This window comes from Palaemon carinicauda, chromosome 9, assembly GCF_036898095.1.
Source record: "Palaemon carinicauda isolate YSFRI2023 chromosome 9, ASM3689809v2, whole genome shotgun sequence".
Classification (NCBI taxonomy): Eukaryota; Metazoa; Arthropoda; class Malacostraca; order Decapoda; family Palaemonidae; genus Palaemon; species Palaemon carinicauda.
Genome location: NC_090733.1, coordinates 49,394,348 through 49,419,283, shown reverse-complemented (window position 1 = coordinate 49,419,283; position 24,936 = coordinate 49,394,348). Strand labels below are relative to the sequence as shown.

The following is a 24,936-nucleotide window of genomic DNA, read 5'->3' as shown; positions in this document are numbered from 1 at the left end:
GGGAAGGTATCCTCAAATATCGCCGCGAGAACATAATTTTCTTTGGTGGTTGAGCAAGTCACACCCTTGATGTGGAACTGGACTTCTGTGCATTGAAACGAAGAAAAAACCTCTCCACAGGCGAACGACGAAAGTTTGAATGGGGCTGCGCTAACTTCTGTAGAGTCCGTCATAGTAACAGTGAGTGGGGGGAAGGCGAGAGGAGCGAGTCGACCCCTGGGGTCACCAATGTGATGAGCAAAGAGAGATTGTGAACCAAAGGTAAGATGAATGCAACTGAGTACTTTATTACAGACACATCGGGTATATATACCCACTAGGTCCCAGCAAGAAGGCCACAAAATACAAACATGCTATTTCTTGTTCAACCGGCAGCTGGTTCTGTTAACAGTGAACAATGAAATAGGCAGACATGTTAATACAAGTTGATGTCAGTGCGAGGAGAGAGCGAAGATACAAGGGATAATATATAAAAAAAAGGAACGTGTGACTCACGAGTGGTACATGGTAAAGAACGTACTTCTTTTTCCATAAAGATATACGTAATGATATATATTGGACTATGATAATTCATTGAATTCATTCAGTTACATCATTATTTTCATTTTAATCTAGTGTAAACGGTATTATCTTTCAAGGCCTCAGAGTCACAAAACCTTGCTGATGTTTTCCTTATATAAAAGCCTTTATAATTTACCTACGTCAGTAACTTCGTGGGTATTATTTTCAACTATTATATTTTGAAATGTATCAACTATATAAGTTATATAGTTAGTCTTATATAATTTGGTCTGTTAATTCTTTCTTGTAATTATCCATATGACAAAGTATCATTTGGAAAAGCTGGGTTTTTTCGTGAGATTCTTGTAATAATCGTTCCCACCCCCTAATTTCAACGTATGAATAGTGAAATCTTACACACTAGTAAACACAGAACTATCATACTTCAAGTAAACTTTGCCTTTTCAGTAATAGTTTTTTTATGTTTATCATTTAAATCTGATGAAAAAGATAAGAAAAGCAGTAACTCTGAAAAGGCGACCAATAGAACAAAAAAATCATGATTAATGTTCTTTTTTACCTTAATACTGAACCCTTCCATACAGTCATAAAAAAAAATATCATATTAACGCTCAAAATATTTTAGGATTTCAGTTTGTTAATTTGTCTGATTAATTAAAAATGGAAGAAACAATTAAGTTTTTGCTCTCTATGAACATATGAGGGCTCAATCGAAAAAAAGACCAATAGAAGAACAAATTGCATAAAGCATCCCTACCACACTGGAGATCAAGGTAATAAATGAGACTGTAAAAGCTCCATACTAGCAAATGTGTAGAAGAATCTTGTATGTAAGCACTTTTTTATTGTTACATTTCTTCTCTGGTCTAACTATCCATCCTACCTCCTTGGATGTCATTTCCCTTTGTTTCCTTTCCATAGAAAATAGTTTAGCTCCTTTTCTCTTGAGTTCAATGAGCCAGGCTCTCTTCCCCTCCGTCAACCAAGTCGTACACACTAAATATGTTCTCTGGAAATCGAAAATCTTTTGATTTTGTGAGTGTTATTCTTCCCCTCCCGATATGAAGATTTCGAATTCTGCTAAAGTTTGGACAGCAATGTACTTCCATAATTACACAAACTACACGCCAGGGCTACTTACATCTATTATTTTTATACATAATGTTGTTTAGAGTCTTATACTAAGAGAAGAACCCAAACTAATATCTACTCCCACTTATCCTGAAATGATTCAATAATGGATAAAAGGATGATCCCAACGGTTTTGTTATGATAAGAAAAATCAATACAGAAAGGGAACCAAAGATAACATTGGTAATTCTTTGAAAGAACTCATTCAATAGCATATTTTTTGTGGTGTTTTTACTTAACATATAATCGATTAAAAAAGAATTCTTTCATTTCATTCCTTTTCATTGATTGCTATATCTGAGGTCATTGATATAGCTGTAAGTTTTTGGGGAATTACTACAAATAGCCATATAAAAAGATCCTCTTATATCGAAGCTCCATAGTGCCAGTTTTTCAAATAGGATGAAAACCAATGAGATATACAGAAAAATTAAGAAAAATTTTGCCCTATTCATTTTGAATATCAAAATAAAAAAAAAATAAAAGTAACGATGATTTTACTGATGAAAATAAGAAAAATGGAAAGAAAAGGGACGGTACCTATTAAAATTGGAAAATATTATAAATTCTCATAATTCCTTGCTTCCAGAAAGGTCTCGCTAATTCTTAATTGGTTTTCATATATCATTTCCCCAAAACAATATTACCGAAATGATAAAACCATCATAACTTTGGGCTGGAGGAAGACCCTAATTTCGCTTGGTTATCAGTTATAGTGATTTATTTCGTTTTGTAAATGGATATGATCCCAAGCTATCAAGAAAAAGTAATTAAAGTTGATTTAGATATAAAATTAATTACAGCATATGTATCCTACCCTTCACTAGGGAATTAGTTTAACCACTTTTCATAATTTTTCTATGAATATTTCTATCTTTATTTTGAGAGATCTGCTCCTCTTTTTCTTTAAATTTTCTCAAGAATTTATATATTTACATATAAGAATTCATATATATGTATATATATATATATATATATATATATATATATATATATATATATATGTATATATATATATGTATATATATACATATATATATATATATATATATATATATATATATATATATATATATTTATATATATATATATATATATATATATATATATATATATATATATATATATATATGTATATAAATACATATATATACATACATATATATATATATATATATATATATATATATATATATATATATGTGTGTGTGTGTGTGTGTGTGTGTGTGTATCTGTGTTTGTGTGTATGCTGTATATATAAAAAACATGTTAAGCTGTTTGATTTCACTTATAATTAAGACACACACACACACACACACACACACACACACACATATATATATATATATATATATATATATATATATATATATATATATATATATATATATATATATATATATATATATATATATATATATATACAGTATGTGTGTATGTATGTTTTAAAACAATATATAATGTGTTGGGGGTATCAGTAAATCGAATACAAGGTCTCTCCGGAAAAAAACTCATGTTCTAGATTTCTTTCTGGATTTTTTTCAAGGAATTTCATGACCAATCTTACAAGCTTCCCCCTACTCAATGAAGCTTATGATTTAACTCTTTTAACAGGATGTCATATCTTCAGATTCGTAATCGCTAGCCCAAAGTTTGCTTATTTGTGAGTGTTACTCATTCTCTCAGTTAATATGGATATCAAACTGAGTAAATACTCAATTAGATTACATTCAAGGCGTCGCTGTTACTTGTGGCAACTTGTGGTCTCCAACATTTTCACCTCAAGGAAGTCTATTCAATACTCCCATCTAGGCCACAAACTCCGTTTCGTTACTTTTTTCCGTGAAGTTCACGATTCCCCTGTTGCATTTTTACGGCTGATTATTCTCATTCGTGCAACGGAGCATAAACCGTTAAAAAAAAAATAAGCAAGAAAAACAAAGAATGAGGGACCGCTCAATTAAAGTTACGCTGATTCATTCTTTACCATACGGAAATTACATTAATGTTAATTAAAGACTACAGATCAATACTCTAAACATGTATGGATAAAGCCTTTAGAAGACTTGGTACAGTGTTATGATACATAAGCCTATAGTATGCAAACAACGAGAATAACATTTATAACTACTATATCTGTTAAAAATAGATATCTATACTCTGATGATCTATGTAAATAATGAAAATTCTTATAAAAGAGAGAGAGAGAGAGAGAGAGAGAGAGAGAGAGAGAGAGAGAGAGAGAGAGAGAGAGATGAGGGAAAAGAAAAAGAAAATAACATAGGAACTGAATGGGGATATAAGTCGCTTGGATTATAGTCAACGAAAGGACTTAACTTTTAGAACCAGAACAATAAGTCCCATACCATTGGAACGTTTTTTGCTTTGGATAAAAAGTGATAGAGACTTGGTATGTTTGCATCAGCATATGTAAGGACAAAATGTAATGAAGTCAGAAAATGTAATGAATGTTCATTTCCTAGTATCAAAAATCTATAATGATAGGTAGGTAGTAGGTTGCCTAGGGCACCAGCCATCCGTTGAGATACTAACGCTAGAGAGTATGGGGTCCTTTGACTAGCCACACAGTACTATACTGGATCCTTCTCTCTGGTTACCCTGCCTACACATACACCGAATAGTCTGGACTATTCATTACAGATTTTCTTCTGTCCTCATACACCTGACAACATTGATATTACCAAATAATTCCTCTTCTCCTAAGGGGCTAACTACTGCACTGCAATTGTTCAGTGGCTACTTTCCTGTTTTTTAAGGGTAGAAGAGACTCATTAGCTATGGTAACCAGCTCTTCTAAGAGAAGGATACTCCAAAATCAAACCATTGTTCTCTAGTCTTTGGTAGTGCAATAGCCTTCGTACCATGGTCTTCCACTGTCTTGGGTTAGAGTTCTCTTGCTTGAGGATACAATCGTGCACACTATTCTATCCAATTTCTCTTCCTCTTACTTGTTAAAGTTTTTATAGCTTATATAGGAAGTTTTTATTTTAGTGTTGTTGCTGTTCTCAAAATATATACATTTTCCTAGTTTCCTTTCCTTAATGGGCTATTCTCCCTGTTTGGGCCCCTGGGCTTTTAGCATCTGGCTTTTCCAATCAGGGTTGTAGCTTAGCAAATAATAATAATAATAATAATAATAATAATAATAAATATAAAGTATCATTAACAAAAGGGAGATCTCTTTGATAAATCATTCTGCATTCACCGCATCTATAGATGTAATCTGTATGACTTAAACTTTTAGTTGTGATTCCCGACAGCAAATTTACATTTGATAAACACATTAGGTCTTAGTCCGCTTCAACTGCACAAAAAATGGATTATTGAGAAAGTCTTTTAAGATTTTCGGTAATCAATCTATTCTGAAAGAAATGTTTTCATTCTTACATTCTACCTTGTTTCGAGTATCGTTCTCCTGTCTGGTCTTCAGATGCTGATTCTCATCATAATTTGTTGGACAGGAGCCTTCGGTTTATTATATTATTTTCCCTAATCTAAATATCATTCTCTGGCGCCGTTGTTAAATTAGTTTGTTATGCATGTTGCATAAGATTTTTCATAACTCTGACCATCCTTTACATTCAGATCTTCTCGGACAGTTCCATCCTGTTCGTAATACTAGGCATGAAGTTAATTCTAACAGTCCTTTTCCATCATGAGGTTCTCTATTACACTATATTCTAGAAGTTTTATTCCAGATGTGACCAAGTTGTGGAATGATCTTCCTAATCGGGAAGTTGATTCGGTAAAACTTGAAAAGTTCAAAGTTACAGCAAATGTTTTTATGTTGGCCGGGCAGACATAAGTCTTTTTAACTTTTCATATAATATGTTTTGATGTTTTTACATCTTTATATTTCATTCTAAGTGTTCATTATTTCTCATATCGTTTATTCATTCCATACTGTGCTATTTTCTCTTGTTGGAGCCCTTTGGGCTTATAACATCTTGCTTTTCCAACTAGGGTTATAGCTTAGCTAGTGATAATAATAATAATAATAATAATAATAATAATAATAATAATAATAATAATGATAATAATACCATAACCCTCTTAAGTCCCAAAACAACTTTCTTTCTTTTGTTAAAAGGTAGTAGCAAGGTCCTGAACACATGTATACTTTAACCTGGATTCGTAACTAAAACGAAAAAAGAAGAAATTAATGTTTAATTATTTTTTTTTACCCCCATTCAAGAGAGTGTTGTCTTAACAGTGATATTTTCAGTATCACTATTTCCGTATGCATAAAAAGATCATCATTGTTTCTTGAAATATTTCATTCAAGTGTTTTTCTTTTGTTTTGTTTCTTTTTACTTTGAAATGAAGTTTCATTTCTACCACATATTTATCTCTAACTTTAGTTACCCACACCTTCTAAAGCTTCTGCCCCTTTTACCGTGCAAGTCATTCAACCGTATCACCCTTTAACTCCTCTATTTTCTCGCAGATTTATTAAACTACTATAAAGAATTACAGTGCATCTCATTGATAAGTATCTTTCTTGCCTCTTGTTGATAGATATTTCCAGATAAACACAAACCAGCAAGGTATACCAGACAGCTTCGGCAAACACCCCATTTAACACCACAAGAGCAGGCTTTGGGATGGTAGTCTTTTCCTAAAACTAATTACTGAGATAGCTCGTTCCTCAAGCTCCACTACCCCACTCGCTTTAAAGGAGAGAAGGTGTGAAGCTATACAGCAGAGGCAAGTTTATTTGAGTTTTTATGCGTTTGAGCAGAAAATGATAATGCATTCAATACTGTGCATCACTGAACACGGAATGAGGAAACCACAGATATTTTAAGATAATCGTATAAAATTATCTTTGATAAGTGTCAATATTCATGAATACGGAAAAAAGGTTAGGACGTATTTTTTTCGGTTATCTTAATATTAAACACATCCTTTACTAAGCATAAAAAAAAACCGTTTTTTAGTAATATCAATGAATAATTATTTGCATGACCGATTTTAGAGAAAAGGATTTAAATTGACATAAAATACTTCATATACTTATGCCACTAAGTATAAACCTGTCTGAGAATAAATGAAATATGTAAATTAGTGACTGCATTGCCTTTCCCCGTTCTCCTCTATCACTTTATTTCAAATTGTGTATTTCGGGAAAAAAATATTTGTTGGATGAATGATTTGTAAATCCATGAAAAAACAATGATTATTCCAGTTATGCTTTGTTTTATACTAAATTCACTTATACAGGATGTGTGTGTGTGTGTGTGTGTGTGTGTGAGAGAGAGAGAGAGAGAGAGAGAGAGAGAGAGAGAGAGAGAGAGACTCTGATCACTTATTCAACTCGTTAAGAACGTATAGTGGTACTATCCATAAAAAGCTTTCGATTATTATTACCTACTATAGGATATACTATCTATATTATCTATACTATATATACTATCTATTCATCATTTGTACAGATAACAGATTGCCATTGTCACTACTCATGCGAAATAGGCGGAGCCTTTTCCAACCTTAACGGATCCAAGACAGAAAAGGGCTGTCATTGTTAACGAAGCAATACTAATGTTACAAATCGAGTTACCATAATTCAGTTGTGTGTTATCATTCGATGTCGCAACTAACCACTACAAACACAAACCACACACATATATATATATATATATATATATATATATATATATATATATATATATATATATATATATATATATATATATGTGTGTGTGTATATATATACATACATATATATATATATATATATATATATATATATATATATATATATATATATATATATATATATATATATATATATATATTTATATCTGTCTATATATATATATATATATATATATATATATATATATATATATATATATATATATATATATATATATATATATATATATTTATATCTGTCTATATATATATATATATATATATATATATATATATATATATATATATATATATAAATATATATACATATATATATATATATATATATATATATATATATTTATATAAATATATATATATATATATATATATATATATATATATATATATATATATATATATATGTGTGTGTGTGTGTGTGTGTGTCCCATGTAGACGGATAATGAGACGTGGGTATATGTGTTTTCTTCATCTATTACAAAAGGTTCGTTCGTAAGTACACCGTACATAACTACCCTCTCAGGTGAGAGACTTGTCAACTCGAGCGACGAAAGGCAACCAAACTCCCTTCGCTATTATGATGCAATCTTGTACAATAATATGCTAAGATATAGATTTTTCTGTAATATTCATGAACACTGAGTTTCTTTACCTTGGCGTACAACACATATTTATATACATCCAGGTTTCCCAACCCTGGGATTGCGATCCCACTTTCCTGGGGTTGCCAAAATCTCAAAATATCAAAATGAAAATGAATTTCAAAATATGGTAGAACTCGCAGTAAAGAAAAAAATATATAAATGTATTTGTGGATTTTTATTTATTGACTTGTATATATCGATTCATATATAAATGCAAAAAAAAAAAAAAAAAAAAAACTAAATTTTAATGGTGGTATCCCTGTGTGCCGTACGTGTTTGATACTTGAACAGCATCACCGTCCACATTCAACCAGGCAGCCACTCCAGCTGTACTGCCGCAGCTGGAAACACTGTCTGCAATTTCTTCGTCTTATATCGATTAGTTGATGATGCATTTATACCTGTATAGTGATTTCGAAAGAACTGCATAGGTTGCACTCCGTCTTTGTTTCTTTGTTTCGTTGGTTTTTGAGGTTGTTATTTTGGTGGTGGTTTAGGGATTTGGAGGATGTTATGTCTTTGTTTCTTTAAAATTCCTAATTACTCACGAAAAAGTGGTATGTCGAAAATAACAACTGAGTACTTCCTTTGCACGAAGTATTGCACCACATTATGTCAGTGGATGGTACCCTATCACAATATTCATAATTGAGTTGTTTTTAATGTAATTTCATTTATTGTGTTATTAGATTTGTTATTTTATTCATATTTTCTTGTGAAGTTGGCGCATCTGCGGTGCTGGCCATTTGGTCGAAAATGTTGTTGTTTTGGTGGCTGTTTAGAGAATTGGAGGATTTTTTGTCGCTGGTGTTTGAGGTTGTTGTTTTGGCAGTTGTTTAGAGATGTAGGGAATTTAATGTCGTTGGTTTTTGAGGTTGTTGTTTTGGCGGTTGTTGAGAGATATGGAGGATTTTAGGTCGTTGGGTTTTGAAATTGTTCTTTTGGTGGTTGTTTAGAGATTTGGAGGATTTTATGTCGTTGGTTTTTGTACGTTGTTTTGGCGGTTGTTGAGAGATTTGGAGGATTTTATGTCGTTGGTTTTTGAAGTTGATGTTTTTGGCGGTTGTTGAGAGATTTGGAGGATTTTATGTCGTTGGTTTTTGAGGTTGTTGTTTTGGTGGTTATTGAGAGATTTGGAGGATTTTATGTCATTGGCTTTTGAGGTTGTTGTTTTGGTGGTTATTGAGAGATTTGGAGGATTTTATGTCGTTGGTTTTTGAGGTTGTTATTTTGGTGGTTGTTTAGAGATTTGGAGGATTTTATGTAGTTGGTTTTTGTACGTTGTTTTGGCGGTTGTTGAGAGATTTGGAGGATTTTAAGTCGTTGGTTTTTGAAGTTGATGTTTTTGGCGGTTGTTGAGAGATTTGGAGGATTTTATGTCGTTGGTTTTTGAGGTTGTTATTTCGGTGGTTGTTTAGAGATTTGGAGGATTTTATGTAGTTGGTTTTTGAGGTTGTTGTCATAGTGGTTTAGGGATTTGGAGGATTTTATGTCGTTGGTTTTTGAGGTTGTTGTTTTGGCGGTTGTTGAGAGATTTAGAGGATTTTATGTCACTGTTTTTTTAGGTTGTTCTAGTGGTTGCTTAGAGATTTGGGGGATTTTATGTCGTTGGTGTTTGAGGTTGTTGTTTTGTTGCCTGTTTAGAGATTTGGAGGATTCTGTGTTGTTGGTTTTTGAGGTTGTTTGGTGGTATTTTAGAGATTTGGAGGTTTTTATGTTGTTGGTTTTTGAGGTTGTTTTGGTGGCTGTTTAGAAATTTGGAAGATTTTATGTTGATGGTTTTATAGGTTGTTGTTTTGATGATTGTTTAGAGATTTGGAAGATTTTGTGTAATTGGTTTTTGAGGTTGTTATTGTGGCGGTTGTTGAGAGATTTAGAGGATTTTATGTCGTTACTTTTTGAGGTTGTTGTTTTGGTGGTTGTTTAAAGATTTGGAGGATTATATGTTGTTGGTTTTTTGTGGTTTTTGCTGTTGTTTACAGATTTCGAGGATTTTATGTCGTTGGTTTTTTATGTGGTTTTGGTGGTTGTTTATAGATTTGGAAGATTTTATGTCGTTGGTTTTTGAGGTTGTTGTATTGGCGGTTGTTGAGAGACTTGGAGGATTTTATGTCATTGGTTTTTGAGGTTGTTTTGGTGAATGTATAGAGATTTGGAGGATTTTATGTCATTGGTTTTTTTATGTTATTGTTTTGGCTTTTGTTGAGAGATTTGGAGGATTTTATGTCCTTAATTTTTGAGGGTGTTGTTTTGTTGGTTGTTTAAAGATTTGGAGGATACCATGTCGTTGGTTTTTTAGGTTGTATTTTTAGCGGTTGTAAAGAGACTCGGAGGATTTTATGTTGTTGGTTTTTGAGGTTGTTGTATTGGTGGTTGTTTGGAGATTCAGAGGATTTTATGTCGTTGGTTTTTAGGTTGTTCTGGCGGTTGTTGAGAGATTTTGAGGAATTTACGTCGTTGGTTTTTAAAGTTATTGTTTAGACTGTTGTATAGAGATTTGGAGGATTTGATGTTGTTGGTTTTTGAGGTTGTTTTGGTGAATGTATAGAGATTTGGAGGATTTTATGTCGTTGGTTTTTGAAGTTGATGTTTTTGGCGGTTGTTGAGAGATTTGGATGATTTTATGTCGTTGGTTTTTGAGGTTGTTATTTCGGTGGTTGTTTAGAGATTTGGAGGATTTTATGTAGTTGGTTTTTGAGGTTGTTGTCATTGTGGTTTAGGGATTTGGAGGATTTTATGTCGTTGGTTTTTGAGGTGGTTGTTTTGGCGGTTGTTGAGAGATTTAGAGGATTTTATGTCACTGTTTTTTTAGGTTGTTCTAGTGGTTGCTTAGAGATTTGGGGGATTCTATGTCGTTGGTGTTTGAGGTTGTTGTTTTGTTGCCTGTTTAGAGATTTGGAGGATTCTATGTTGTTGGTTTTTTAGGTTGTTTGGTGGTATTTTAGAGATTTGGAGGTTTTTATGTTGTTGGTTTTTGAGGTTGTTTTGGTGGCTGTTTAGAAATTTGGAAGATTTTATGTCGATGGTTTTATAGGTTGTTGTTTTGATGATTGTTTAGAGATTTGGAAGATTTTGTGTAATTGGTTTTTGAGGTTGTTTTTGTGGCGGTTGTTGAGAGATTTAGAGGATTTTATGTCGTTACTTTTTGAGGTTGTTGTTTTGGTGGTTGTTTAAAGATTTGGAGGATTATATGTTGTTGGTTTTTTGTGGTTTTTGCTGTTGTTTATAGATTTCGAGGATTTTATGTCGTTGGTTTTTTATGTTGTTTTGGTGGTTGTTTATAGATTTGGAAGATTTTATGTTGTTGGTTTTTGAGGTTGTTGTATTGGCGGTTGTTGAGAGACTTGGAGGATTTTATGTCATTGGTTTTTGAGGTTGTTTTGGTGAATGTATAGAGATTTGGAGGATTTTATGTCATTGGTTTTTTATGTTATTGTTTTGGCTTTTGTTGAGAGATTTGGAGGATTTTATGTCCTTAATTTTTGAGGTTGTTGTTTTGTTGGTTGTTTAAAGATTTGGAGGATACCATGTCATTGGTTTTTTAGGTTTTTTAGATTTTATGTTGTCGGTTTTTGAGGTTGTTGTATTGGTGGTTGTTTGGAGATTCAGAGGATTTTATGTCGTTGGTTTTTAGGTTGTTCTGGCGGTTGTTGAGAGATTTGGAGGAATTTACGTCGTTGGTTTTTAAGGTTATTGTTTAGACTGTTGTATAGAGATTTGGAGGATTTGATGTTGTTTGTTTTTGAGGTTGTTTTTGCGGCAGCTGTTGAGAGATCTGGAGTATTTTAAGTCGTTAGTTTTTAAGGTTGTTGTTTTGTTGGTTGTTTAAAGATTTGGAGGATTTCATGTCATTGGTTTTTTAGGTTGTATTTTTGCCGGTTGTTGAGAGATTTGGACGATTGTATAATCATTGGTTTTTGAGGTTGTTGTTTTAGTGGTTGTTTAGAGATATGGAGGATTTTATGTCATATGTTATTGAGGTTATTGTTTCGGTGGTTGTATAGAGATTTGGAGGATTTTATAATGTTGGTTTCTGAGGTTGTTGTTTAGGTGGTTGTTAATAGATTTGGAGGACTTTATTTCATTGGTTTTGAAGTTGTTGTTTTGGTGATTGTTCAGAGATTTGGAGGATTTTACGTCATTGGTTTTTTAGGTTGTTGTTTTGACGGTTGTTGATAGAATCGGAGGATTTTTTATCGTTACTTTTTGAGGTTGATATTTTGTTGGTTATTTAGAGATTTGGAAGATTTTAAGTCGTTGGTTTTTTAGTGTATTTTGTTGGTTGTTTAGAGATTCGGAGGATTTTATGTTGTTAGTTTTTCAGGTTGTTTTAGCAGTTGTTTAGAGATTTTGAGAATTTCATGTCATTGGTTTTTTAGGTTGTTTTTTGGGTGGTGGCTTCGAGATTTGGAGGATGTTATGTCGCTGTTTTTTGAAGTAGTAGTTTTTTTGGCGGTTGTTGACAGATTTGAAGGATTTTATCTCGTTTGTTTTTGAGGTTGTTGTTTTGCTGGTTGTTTAGAGATTTTGAGGATTTTATATCATTGGTTTTTGAGGTTGTGGTTTTGGCGGTTGTTGCGTGATTCGAAGGATATTTTGTCGTTTGTTTTATAGGTTGTTTTTTTTTGGTGGTTGTTTAGAGATTTGGAATATTTTATGTTGGTTTTTTAGGTTGTTTTGGCGGTTTTTGAGAGATTTGGAGGATTTCATGTCGTTGGTTTTTGAGTTGTTGTTGTTTTGGTGGTTATTCAGAGATTTGGAGGATTTTATGTCGTTGGTTATTGATGTTGTTGTTTTGGTGGTTGTTAAGAGATTTGGAGGATTGTATGTCGTTTGTTTTTGAGTTGTTATTTGGGCGGTTGTTGATAGATTTGGAGGATTTTATGTCATTGGTTTTTGAGGTTGTTGTTTTGGTGGTTGTTTAGAGTGTACCAACCGTGTGTCACACAATTGTACATAATTCCTTTTGTATATAATATGCTTGTATCTTCGCTCTTCCCTCGCACTCAAATGAACATTAAAATTTATGTCTGCTGTTTTGCTCTGAACATTGTCTGTCTCTCGAACATGTTATGTCCTGTTGCCTTGAGGTTTTGTATATTAAGAAGAGTGTTCCTTAATATATAACTAAGTCTATTGCATCCTGCCTTTGAGTGCCATCACTAGGGAAAACATCTTACTTTGGCGTGGAAACATCGTGAGTATTTCAAGAGGAGAGAAGAACAATTGAAGCATCAGTGATTAGACAATCCTATGTACACAGGACTGTATTCTGTTCAACAAGCAACACATGCATCCTATCTCATTGCAAAAAGAAATGCTAAGTGTTTGCAGCCACACACAATTGGGGAAAAGTTGGTAAAGCCAGCAGCCCTTGATTTGGTTCGTACCATTATCGGAGATGCTGCAACGAAAAAAAAATGAAACAATTCCAGTGTCAGACAACGTAATTAACCGACAAACTCAAGAGATGTCGGGAGACATCAAAGAACAGGTAGTGGCTGCCATCAAGGAGAGCAGAAAATGCAGCATGCAATTAGATGAGTCAACTGATGTCAGTGACTTTGGTCAGATCTTGGTATATGTGCGGTACCAAGGGAAGAGTGACATTGAAGAGAACTTCCTATTCTGTAAACAACTGGAAACGACAACAACAGGTGAAGATCTGTTCAAGTTGGTTGACAGTTTCATCAAGGAAAAAGGCCTTAGATGGGATCAGTGCTCCAGTGTGTGCTCAGATGGAGCACCTGCAATGTTAGGGGCACATCAGGGTTTCACTGCTAGTGTAAAACAAGTCAAAGCTACAGTGATAGTGACTTACTGTCTGCTCCACCGGGAAAACCTTGTCTCTTGGAAAATGTCTGTTGAGCTTAACACCGTGATGGAAGATGTGATTCAAATGGTGAATTTTATTTAATCATCAGCCCTGAATTCAAGGCTGTTCAATCAGATGTGCTCTGATGTCAAGTCAGAATAGGCTATGCACACACTCTTTACTATTCTTCTGTCAGGTGGCTGCCCCGAGAGAAAGTGATCCAGAGGGTGTTTGACATGCGTGCAGAGGTCGAAATCTTCTTAAATGAGAAGAAACATGCACTGGCATCAAAGCTTACAGAACCAAAGTGGTTGCTTAAAGTGGCATATCTGACAGACATATATTCAGAATTGAATTTGCTGATCATGTCCATGCAAGGGAAAGATGAAACTCAGATCTCAGTGTCAGAAAAGCTCGGGCCTTTCAAGGCAAAGCTGAGGTTGTAGAAAGGAAAAATTGAACTGGGAAAAACTGTGTCTTTTCCACTCTTGAACCTTTCTTTGGAAGATGAAGAAAACGCTTCACTTTTGGACGTACAAAGTGTCATTGTTGGGCACCTTGAGAAATTGAGTGAGGAGTTTCACAGGTATATCCCGGATGGAGAGTTGCATGATAAATACAGATGGGTGTGTAGACCCTTCGATGTCCATGCCGAGAACGTCTCAGAAGAAGAGTCTTTTATCCAAAATCTGCAAGAGGAGCGTAACGAAACTCTTCATTTCAACTTTCAGCAACAATCACTAGCTGTGTTCTGGACTGCTGTAAAGAAAAAGAAATCAGTCCTTGGAGGTGAGGCTGTGAAAGTGTTGTTGCCTTTTGCTACAACCTATTTGTGTGAATCTTGGTTCGCAGCTCTGACTGCCTTCAAAACAGAAATCAGAAATCGGCTGTAATCTGAACATGATTTGAAGGTAGCACTTTCTAAGACTGAACCACGAATAGAGAAACCTAGCAGCATAATCCAGGCCTAAGGCTCCCATTAAAGTCAGTTTATCATCTAACAGAAAACATTTATACTTTTAGTTTTTTGTGGAATATGACAAAATATTATTCCAGAAGTGGGGATTTTGATTTTTATTAAACCTTAACTTAAAATTTATAATGCTATAATAAAATCTAATGATGTTAATTTTGTCTTTTCCAACCTTATAGTACCTCTCTTAAAGAAAGATATCTACAGTCCCTTACTTTTACAGCCAACAACTAGTAATATATGATAAAACATACAACTGAACTAGCGGGGTCGCGGTCATGGTTTGAGGTGCATGATTGGGGTCACCTGAAAGAAAGGTTGGGAACCACTGATATATATGAATTAGGACATTAATTTCCCCCCAAGCTCCTCACTCCGGGAGGAGGTACACACTCGCCCTCACTAGTCTAAGATACATGGAGGACACTCCAACCTGGAATAGGCATGGCATGTACTAAACAGAAATGCAACATAATATATATATATATATATATATATATATATATATATATATATATATATATATATATATATATATATATATATATATATATATATATATATATATATATATATGTATATATATGCATATTTATATATATATATATATATATATATATATATATATATATATATATATATATATATATATATATATATATATATATATATATATATATATATATACAAATCGCCTCCCCCAAAAAAATAACACATCTTCCAAAAAAAAATTTAGAATGAAATATTGCATGAAAAAATGTACACAATACAATATAAATAATTCCACACATTTCTTCTTAAGACCCTTGCAACTAAAATACAGAATACCTCAAGTAAAAAAAAATCATAACATCAGTTTTGCCCTAACTCATCAATAATCTCTCTCTGGTTGGGGGCAATACGGGCTTTTAGAGCGGGACAAAGGTAAGAATAGATATTCCTTCATCCCTTGATTTTCCTTGTCTGGGTTTACGGCACAGTTTTGCAACGCAACTCACCACCTCCGTTTCGCCATTTAATTAAATCACTACAACAATTGCACTTGCAACTTTCAACCGGTGGCCACTAGCCGTTTTCCCGAGAAAATAATTCATCTTCCAGCCTTATCTTATAACATTAGGTATAAAGTATTCACATCTACACATTCTTTAACGCTACCTATGCTCAAGGCTGAACTTTAATCTCGCGCCCACTAGCTAATTAGGAAACGCCTTGGCACCAGCAACCAGGAAACATAAATTCGTGAAGAAAACAGCATCCGCCTGACAGATCTCAACTCTGATGTTTTTAAGTTCACTCAGCAATAGTATACGTATTGCCACACTCAGCCAGATTACCACAACATTTTACATATACATTAAGCATCAATATAAGAACACATTGTTATCATCAAATTTATATAAAATATGTAAAAAGAAAAGAGATCTGTTCATACAACAACAATAGCGAAAAGGAAAAAATTTTATTCATCAACACGAAGAATGTCACTTATGCAGGGGTTAAGGAGGAACACTTTTGAAAACTACCCCTTCATGCACCACAAGTATGTGTGCCTGATGATGTTCAGACACTGCTCCCTTAATAATGCTTTGTATCACAACTGTATTGGATTTAACCATCTTTACTCGGTACGGCCGCAAATACGCTGGTTCTAGTTTAAGTTTCCTAGGTTGTAATAGTTTCAAATACACACGCTCACCCACAAATACTTTCACCAGTGTGGTTTTGAACCGACCATCATACTTTAAGCTGTGATTTTCATTAGCTCTTTTCAAAAACCTTTTACTGGTGTTCATTGCTCTCCTCAATAGATTTATTAAATATACAAGGTGTTGCTCAGTTGAATAATTTGGTAATTGTTACTAATTAATGAGTACCGTATATGATAACAAAGAATCCTGTCCATACACTAAAAAGAAAAGCGTGTCCATGAACAAAGCATTATATGCAATGTTCAAAGCTAGCTCAGAGGTAGGAAGCATGGCGTACCAATGAAGGGGGTCATCAGTCACTAAAATCTTAAAATTCGTACTACTTCCCTACTATGCGATTCCACTAATCCATTTGCTTAAAGCCTATATGCGGTCACCTTATTTACAAACTTGAGACCATTACTACTTATCAAAACTTTTGGGCAACCGACCTAGTGATGAAAGAGCACCGCGCCTGGGCTAATCAATTTGACGATTTATCCAACATCGCGTAAGTATGAGAGTACCGAGTAAATGCACATATATACTTATGTTGTGTTATACCAGTAGGAAATGGTCCTACTACATCCATATGCACTCTATAAAATTTGATAGGAATCACATGCCACTTTCTGGCTTCCGGTATAGTGTTTTTATATTCTTTGAAACAGCTACAAGCATGACAGCCTTTTATATAATTCTCTATAGATTTCTTCATTCCTAACCAAAAGAAGGATTCATGTGCTCTCCTTGATGTTCTATCAATCCCAAAATGCCCTGCATACTGACTTGGATATACAATGTGGATAGCTCGATTAATTAAAGAGAGAGGAAGAACTACCTGTGCACAAAATTCCCCTTCCCTCTTCTCGTAACCACAATAAGAAATATAATTTTCTATAAAATATATTCTCACGAGGCACATTCTTAAATGACGGATAACTCTCTGATTCGCCTTTAATCACTGCTCGCACTCTTCCATCCATTCCTCTTTTTTCTGTCCCTCTCGGACTTTTTTTATGTCCCAATCTCCCAAGTCAATCAAAGATTCTGCACTCCCCTGGTCATGTCTTCGGTCACCCACATATATTCACCTTTGCTGCTCATATCTCTCTCTCTCTCTCTCTCTCTCTCTCTCTCTCTCTCTCTCTCTCTCTCTCTCTCTCTCTGCCTTCTAACTGCTCATCGGGAGAATTCACATGCCGTTCTCTATTTTCTCTATTTTGATGGGGTTTTCAATATTTTGGTTACGTTCTTCGTTCCTCTTTTGTGCCCTAGTTGTTACTCCTATTACTACACCTCTAGAAAGAGCATCAGGTACCTTGTTAGCTTTACCTTCTATGTTGTGAAAACCCCTTAAATTAAACTCTAACAATCTCTCAATCCATCTCGCTTGGCGAGAGGTCAAATCCTTTTTATAATACAAATCACGTAAGGGGCGATGATCACTTTGCAACTTGATCAACTGACCCAATAAAAACAACCGATGCCTCTCTTGAACCCAAAAAATAGCCAAAGCCTCTCGATCAACTGTACTATAAATCCTTTCTACCCCTTTTAATGCCCGGGAAGAAAAACAAATGAGCTTCTCTCTGCTTTCATCATCTCGTTGAAAAAACTACGCCACCAATAGTTATGCTACTCGCATCTGTTGTCACTAAAAATGGGCGATCAAATCTAGGATATGCGAGTAATTCTTTGCTAGTTAAGGTTGCTTTCAAATGGTTAAAGGCCCTTTCTTCTTCCCCTCCCCAATTTATTGCTTTGGTTTCTTTAAAGCATATAAGGGTCTCGCTATCTCTCCAAAATCTCTTATGAATTTACGGTAATACCCAGCATGCCCTAGGAACCCACTTACTTAGAGTTTTGTGGCCTCAGGAAATATCTTATACCCGCTACTTTACTAGGGCAGGGTTGGATACCTTCTGGGGTTATTTTGTGACCTAAAATTTCAACCTGTTTACATATAAATTTACACTTTGACAAATTCATTTTCATACCATTACGTCGCATTGCTTCTAGAACTTTACGAATATTATTATCATGTCTTTCGGCCGTTTTCCCTGTAATTATGATATCCTCTAAATCCAGGTTTCCCAACCCTGGGGTCGCCAAGCGCTTTTTCTGGGGTCTCCAAAATCTCAAAATATTAAAATAAAAATAAAAATTCAAAATATGGCAGAACTCGCAGTAAAGAAAAAATATATAAATATATTTGCGTATTTTTATTTATTGACGTGTATATATCTATTCATATATAAATATAAAAAACTAAATTTTAATGGTGGTATCCCTGTGTGCCGTATGTGTTTGATACATGAACAGCATCACCGTTCATGTCCAACCAGGCAGCCACTACAGCTGTACTGCAGCAGCGGGGTACACTGTCTGCAATTTGTTCGCCTTATATCGGTTAGTTGATGCATTTATACCTGTATAGTGATTTTGAATGAGCTGCATAGGTTGCACTCCGTCTTTGTATCGTTGTTTCGTTGGTTTTTGAGGTTGTTATTTTGGTGGTGGTTTAGAGATTTGGAGGATGTTATGTCGTTGTTTTTTGACGTTTTTTTTTCGGCGGTTGTTGAGAGATTTGGAGTTTATGTCTTTGATTTTTTAGGTTGTTGTTTTGGTGATTGTTTACAGATTTGGAGAATTTTATGTCGTTGGTTTTTTACGTTGTTGTTTTGAAAGTTGTTGAGAGATTTGGAGGATTTTATGTCGTTAGTTTTGAGGTTGTTGTTTTTTGTGATTGTTTAAAGATTAGGAGGGTTTCATGTCATTGGTTTTTGAGGTTGTTTTGGCAGTTGTTTAGAGATTTGGAGGATATTAGGTTGCTGGTTTTTAAGGTTGTTGTTTTGGTGGTGGTTAATAGATTTGGAGGATGTTATGTCGTTTATTTTAGGTTTTTCTTTTGGCGGTTGTTGAGAGATTTGTAGGATTTTATGTCGTTGGTTTTTCAGGTTGATGTTTTGGTGGTTGTTTAGAGATTTTGAGGATTTTATGACGTTACTTTTTTAGGTTGTTTTCGCGCTTGTATAGAGATTTGGAGGATTTTATGTCGTTGGTTTTTAGGTTGTTGTTTCGGCAGTTTATGATATATTTGGGGGATTTCATGACATTTATTTTTAAGGTTGTTGTTTTGGTTGTTGTTTAGAGATATGGAGGATTTTATGTTGTTGGTTTTTTATTTTTTTTTAGAGGTTGTTTAGAGATTTGGAGGATTTTATATTGTTGGTTTTTGAGGTTGTTGTTTTGGCGGTTGTATGAAGATTTGAAGGATTTTATGTCGTTGGTTTTTCCAGGTTTTGAGACATTTGAAGGATTTTATGTTATTGGTTTTTGAGGTAGTTGTTTTAGTGGTTGTTTGGAGATTTGGAGGATTTTATGTTGTTTATTTTTTAGCTTATTTTGGCGGTCGTTCAGAGATTTGGAGGATTTTATGTCATTGGTTTTTGAGGTTGTTGTTTTGGTGGTTGTTTAGAGACTTGGAAGATGTTAAGTCGTAGTTTTTTTTAGGTTGTTCTTTTGGTGGTTGTTGAGAGATTTGGAGGATTTTATGTCTTTGATTTTTGAGATTGTTGTTTTGATGATTGTTTAAAGATTTGGAGGATTTTATGTCATTAGATTTTTAGGTTGTTTTAAGGGTTGTTTAGAGATTTGGAGGGTATTATGACGTTGTTTTTTTAGATTACTTTGGTGGTTGTTTATAAATTTGGAGGATTTTATGTCGTATGATTTTGATGTTTTTGTTCTGGTGGTTGTTTAGAGATTTGGAGGACTTTATGTCATTGGTTTTTGAGGTTGTTGTTTTAGCGGTTGTTGAGAGATTTGGAAAATTATATGTCGTTGGTATTTGAGGTTGTTGTTTTGGTGGTTGTTGAGAGATTTGGAGGATTGTATGTCGTTGGTTTTTGAGGTTGTTGTTTGTCGGATGGTGATAGATTTGGAGGATTTTATGTCTTCGGTTTTTGAGGTTCTTGTTTGGTCGGATGATGATAGATTTGGAGGATTTTATGTCTTTGGTTTTTGAGGGATATTTTTGGCTGTTGTAAAGAGATTTGGAGTATTTTATGTTTTTGGTTTTTTGAGGTTGTTATTTTCGTGGTTGTTCTGAGATTTTAAGGATTTTATGTTGTATGTTGTTGAGGTTATTGCTTTGGTGGCTGTTGAGAGATTTGGAGGATTTTATGTCGTTGGTTTTTGAGGTCGTTCTTTTGGTTGTTGTTTGGAGAATTGGTGGATTTTATGTCGTTAGTCTTGTAGGTTGTTTTGGCGGTTCTTGAGAGATTTGGAGGATTTATGTTGTTGGTTCATGAGGTTGTTGGTTTGGTGTTTTTTTCAGAGATTTGGATATTTTCATGTCGTTGGTTTATAAAGTTGTTGTTTTGGTGGTTCAGAAATTTGGAGGATTTTATGTCATTGGTTTTTAAGGTTGTTGTTTTTGTAGTTGTTTAGAGATTTGAATGATTTTATGTCGTGGGTTTTCTAGGTTGCTTTTGCGGTTGTTTAGAGATTTAGTGGACCTCATGTTGTTGGTTTTTGAGGTCGTTGTTTTAGCCGATGTATACAGATTTGGAGGATTTTATATCGTTGTTTTTTTTTTTTTTTTTTTTTTTTGGCCGTTGTTTAGAGATTTGGAGTATTTTATGTCGTTGGTTTTTGAGGTTGTTATTTTGATTTTTTAAATTGATTTTAAGGATTTTATGTCGTTGGGTTTTGAGGTTGTTGTTTTTTGCGGCTGTTGAGAGATTTGGTTTTTGAGGTTGTTGTTTTGGTGGTTGTTTACAGATTTAGAGGACTTTAAGTCGTTAGTTTTTTAGGTTGTTTTGCGGTTCTTGAGAGATTTGGAGGATATATGTCGTTGGTTTATGAGGGTGTTTTATATGGTGGTATTTTAGAGATTTGGAGGATTTTATGTCGTTGGTTTTTGAGGTTCTTTTTTTGGTGGTTGTCTTGAGATTTGGAGGAATTTATGTCGTTGGTTTTTGAGGTTGTTATTTTGGTGGTTGTTTAGAGATTTGGAGGATTTTATGTCATTGGCTTTTGAGGTTGTTGTTTTGGCGGTTGTTGGTAGATCTGGAGTATTTTATGTCGTTGGTTTTTGAGGTTGTTGTTTTGGTAGTTGTTTAGGGATTTGGATAATTGTATGTCATATGTTTTTTAGCTTATTTTGGTGGTTGTTTAGAGATTTGGATGATTTAATGTCATTGGTTTTTGAGGTTGTTGTTTTGGCAGTTGTATAGAGATTTGGAGGATTTCATGTCGCTAGTATTTTAGGTTGTTTTGGTGGTTGTTCTGAGATTTGGAGGATTTTCTGTCGTAGGTTTTCAAGGTTTTGGTTTTGGTAAATGTTTAAAGGTTTGGAGTATTCTCTTTCCTTGTCCCCCTTTTCTTCTCTTTCCTTGGCCCCCATCCCCTCTTCTCTCGTTGGCCACTTCCACTCCTCCTTCTTAGCAGACTGTACCAAACAATATCTTTTGTCTGATTTTTAACTGAACAATTACACATTTTATTTAAGATTCGTCAGCGATGTTCAGAAAGCGGATGTACAAAAAAGAATTCTTTGGCACTGGGTTTACGTGTTTCATCGAACATTGGGTCGAAAAACCTCAATGCGTTTATGTGGGGAAGTGTTCAAGAACCGCCAAAACAACCTAAAAGACATAAAATCCTCCAATTCTCTAAACAACCACCAAAAGAACGACCTCAAAAACCAACGACATAAAATCCTCCAAATCTCTCAACAGCCGCCAAAGCAATAACCTCAACAACATACAACATAAAATCCTTAAAATCTCAGAACAACCACCAAAATAACAACCTCAAAAACCAACAACATAAAATCCTCCAAATCTCTTTACAACAGCCAAAAATATCCCTCAAAAACCAACGACATAAAATCCTCCAAATCTATCATCATCCGACAAAACTTTCCCCTAAGTGTGTGTGGCTTCAAACACTTAGCAATGCTTTGTGCAACGAGATAGGATGCAAGCGTTGCTTGAAGAAAATAAGCTCAAGTGCCATCACCAGGGAAAACATCCAACTTTGGTGGGGAAAGATCATGAGTATTTAAAGAGGAAAGAAGAACAACTGAGGCATCAGCATTTAAACAACCCTATACGCACAGGAATGTATTCTGTTCAACAAGCAACTCTTGCATCCTATCTCGTTGCACAAAGAATTGCTAAGTGTTTGAAGCCACACACACTTAGGGAAAAGTTGGTAAAGCCAGCAGCCCTTGATATGGTTCGTGCCATTATCGGAGATGCTGCAGCGAAAAAAAATTAAACTATTCCACTGTCAGACAACACAATTAACTGAGGAATTCAAGAGATATCTGGAGACATCAAAGAACAGGTATTGGCTGCCATCAAGGAGAGCGGAAATTTCAGCTTGCAATTGGATGAGTCAGCCGATGTCAGTGACGATGCTCAGATCTTGTTATATGTGCGGTTCCAAGGGAAGAGTGACATTGAAGAAAACTTCCTGTTATTTAAACGACTGGAAACGACAGTTTCATCAAGGAAGAAGGCCTTAGATAGGATCAGTGCTCCAGTCTGTGCTCAGATGGAGCACCTACAATGCTAGGGGCACGTCAGGGTTTCACTGCTAGGGTAAAACAAGTCAACCCCACAGTGATAGTGTCTTACTGTCTGCTTCCCCGGGAAATCTCTCCTCTCGGAAAATGTCTCTTGAGCTTAACACCATGATGGAAGATGTGATTCAAATAGTGAATATTATTAAATCGTCAACTCTAAATTCAAGGCTGTTCAATCAGATGTGCTCTGATGTGGGGTCAAAATATGCACATCTGCTTTACTACTCTTTTGTCAGGTGGCTGTCCTGAGGGAAAGTGCTCCAGAGGGTGTTTGACATGCGTGCAGAGGTCGAAATCTTCTTAAATGAGAAGAAACATGCACTGGCATCAAAGCTTACAGAACCAAAGTGGTTACTTAAACTGGCATATCTGACAGACTTATTTTCAGAATTGAATTTGCTGAATATGTCCATGCAAGGGAAAAATGAAACTCATATCTCAGTGTCAGAAAAGCTCAGGCCTTTCAAGGCAAAGCTGAGGTTGTGGAAGGGAAAAATCGAACGGGGAAAAACTGCGTCCTTTCCACTCTTGAACCTTTTTTGGAAGATAAAGAAGATGCTTCACTTTTGGACGTACAAAGTGTCATTGTTGGGCACCTTGAGAAATTAAGTGAGGAGTTTCACATATGTATTAAGGATAGAGAGTTGCATGAGAAATACAGATGAGTGTGTAGACCCTTCGATGTCCGCGCCGAGGACGCTTCAGAAGAAGAGTCTTCTATCCGAAATATGCAAGAGGAGCTCATCGAGGTGCAGCATAATGAAACTCTTCATTTCAACTTTCAGTAACAATCACTAGGTGTGTTCTGGACTGCTGTAAAGAAAGAGAAACCAGTCTTTGGAGGTGAGGCTGTGAAAGTGTTGTTGCCTTTCGCTACAACCTATTTGTGTGAATCAGGGTTTGCAGCTCTGACTGACATTAAAAAAAAAAAAAAAAAAATCAGCTGCAATCTGAACATGATTTGAGGGTAGCACTTTCTAATACTGAACCACGAATAGAGAAACTTAGCAGCATAATCCAGGCCTAAGGCTCCCATTAAAAGCAGTTTATCATCTAACAGAGAACATTTATACTTTTAGTTTGTTTTCGTGGAATATGACAATATTATTCCTGAAGTGTGGGTTTTTATTAACATTAAGCCTTAACTTAAAATTTTTAATGCTATGATAAAATTTAATGATGTTAATTTTGTCTGTTCCAACCTTATAGTACCTCTCTTATAGAAGGATATTAACTGGCTTGAGGTGCATGATTGGGGTCACCTGAAAAAAAGGTTGGGAACCACTGGTCTATATAAACTACAACATTATGGGCAATTAAGGGTGACGAAACTGCCTTCATTACTCTAGAGAAATTACTTGGAGAATTTTTAACACCGAAAGGAAGAAAATTAAACTGAAATAATTGATCATTAGCTATAAATGCCGTTTTACATTTACTGTCTTCCTGAATGGGTATTTGATAGTATCCAGATTTTAAATTAACAGTTGTAAAATATTTACTATCCCGTACTTTCACAAGTAATTCTTCGATCGAGGGCAATGGAAATGCATTATTCTTAGTGACTGCATTCAACTTCCTATAATCAACAAAATCTTACCGAGCCATCATTTTTCCTAACAGCTACAATTGGAGAAGCCCAGGGGACTTGCTCTCCTCTATTATCCCTTGTTACCTTAATTTATTAATTTCCCTTTCTATCTCTCCCTGGAAATGAATGGGTACCTTATAAGGCCTTGACCTGATTGGTTCCACCTGCCCAGTTTCAATGCTAAAGGGAAATCTATCAATCTTCCCGGATGGCTCATCTTCAATTGCATTTACATCGGAATAATTATTAACAATGTCACTAACTACAGCCGGATATTCTGACGGACATA

General features: G+C 34.7%; 1 protein-coding gene across 1 annotated transcript in view; it reads left to right on the top strand.

The window, feature by feature from the left end:
* The first annotated feature begins 13,446 nt into the window (after positions 1-13,446).
* The window catches only part of LOC137646391 (protein FAM200C-like), an 11,714-nt gene continuing 224 nt past the window's right edge, over positions 13,447-24,936 (top strand). The window contains exons 1-2 of the mRNA XM_068379491.1: positions 13,447-13,798; positions 14,299-14,580. Coding sequence (XP_068235592.1) covers positions 13,447-13,798; positions 14,299-14,580 — 634 coding nt within the window. The remainder of the gene's footprint in view (positions 13,799-14,298; positions 14,581-24,936) is intronic.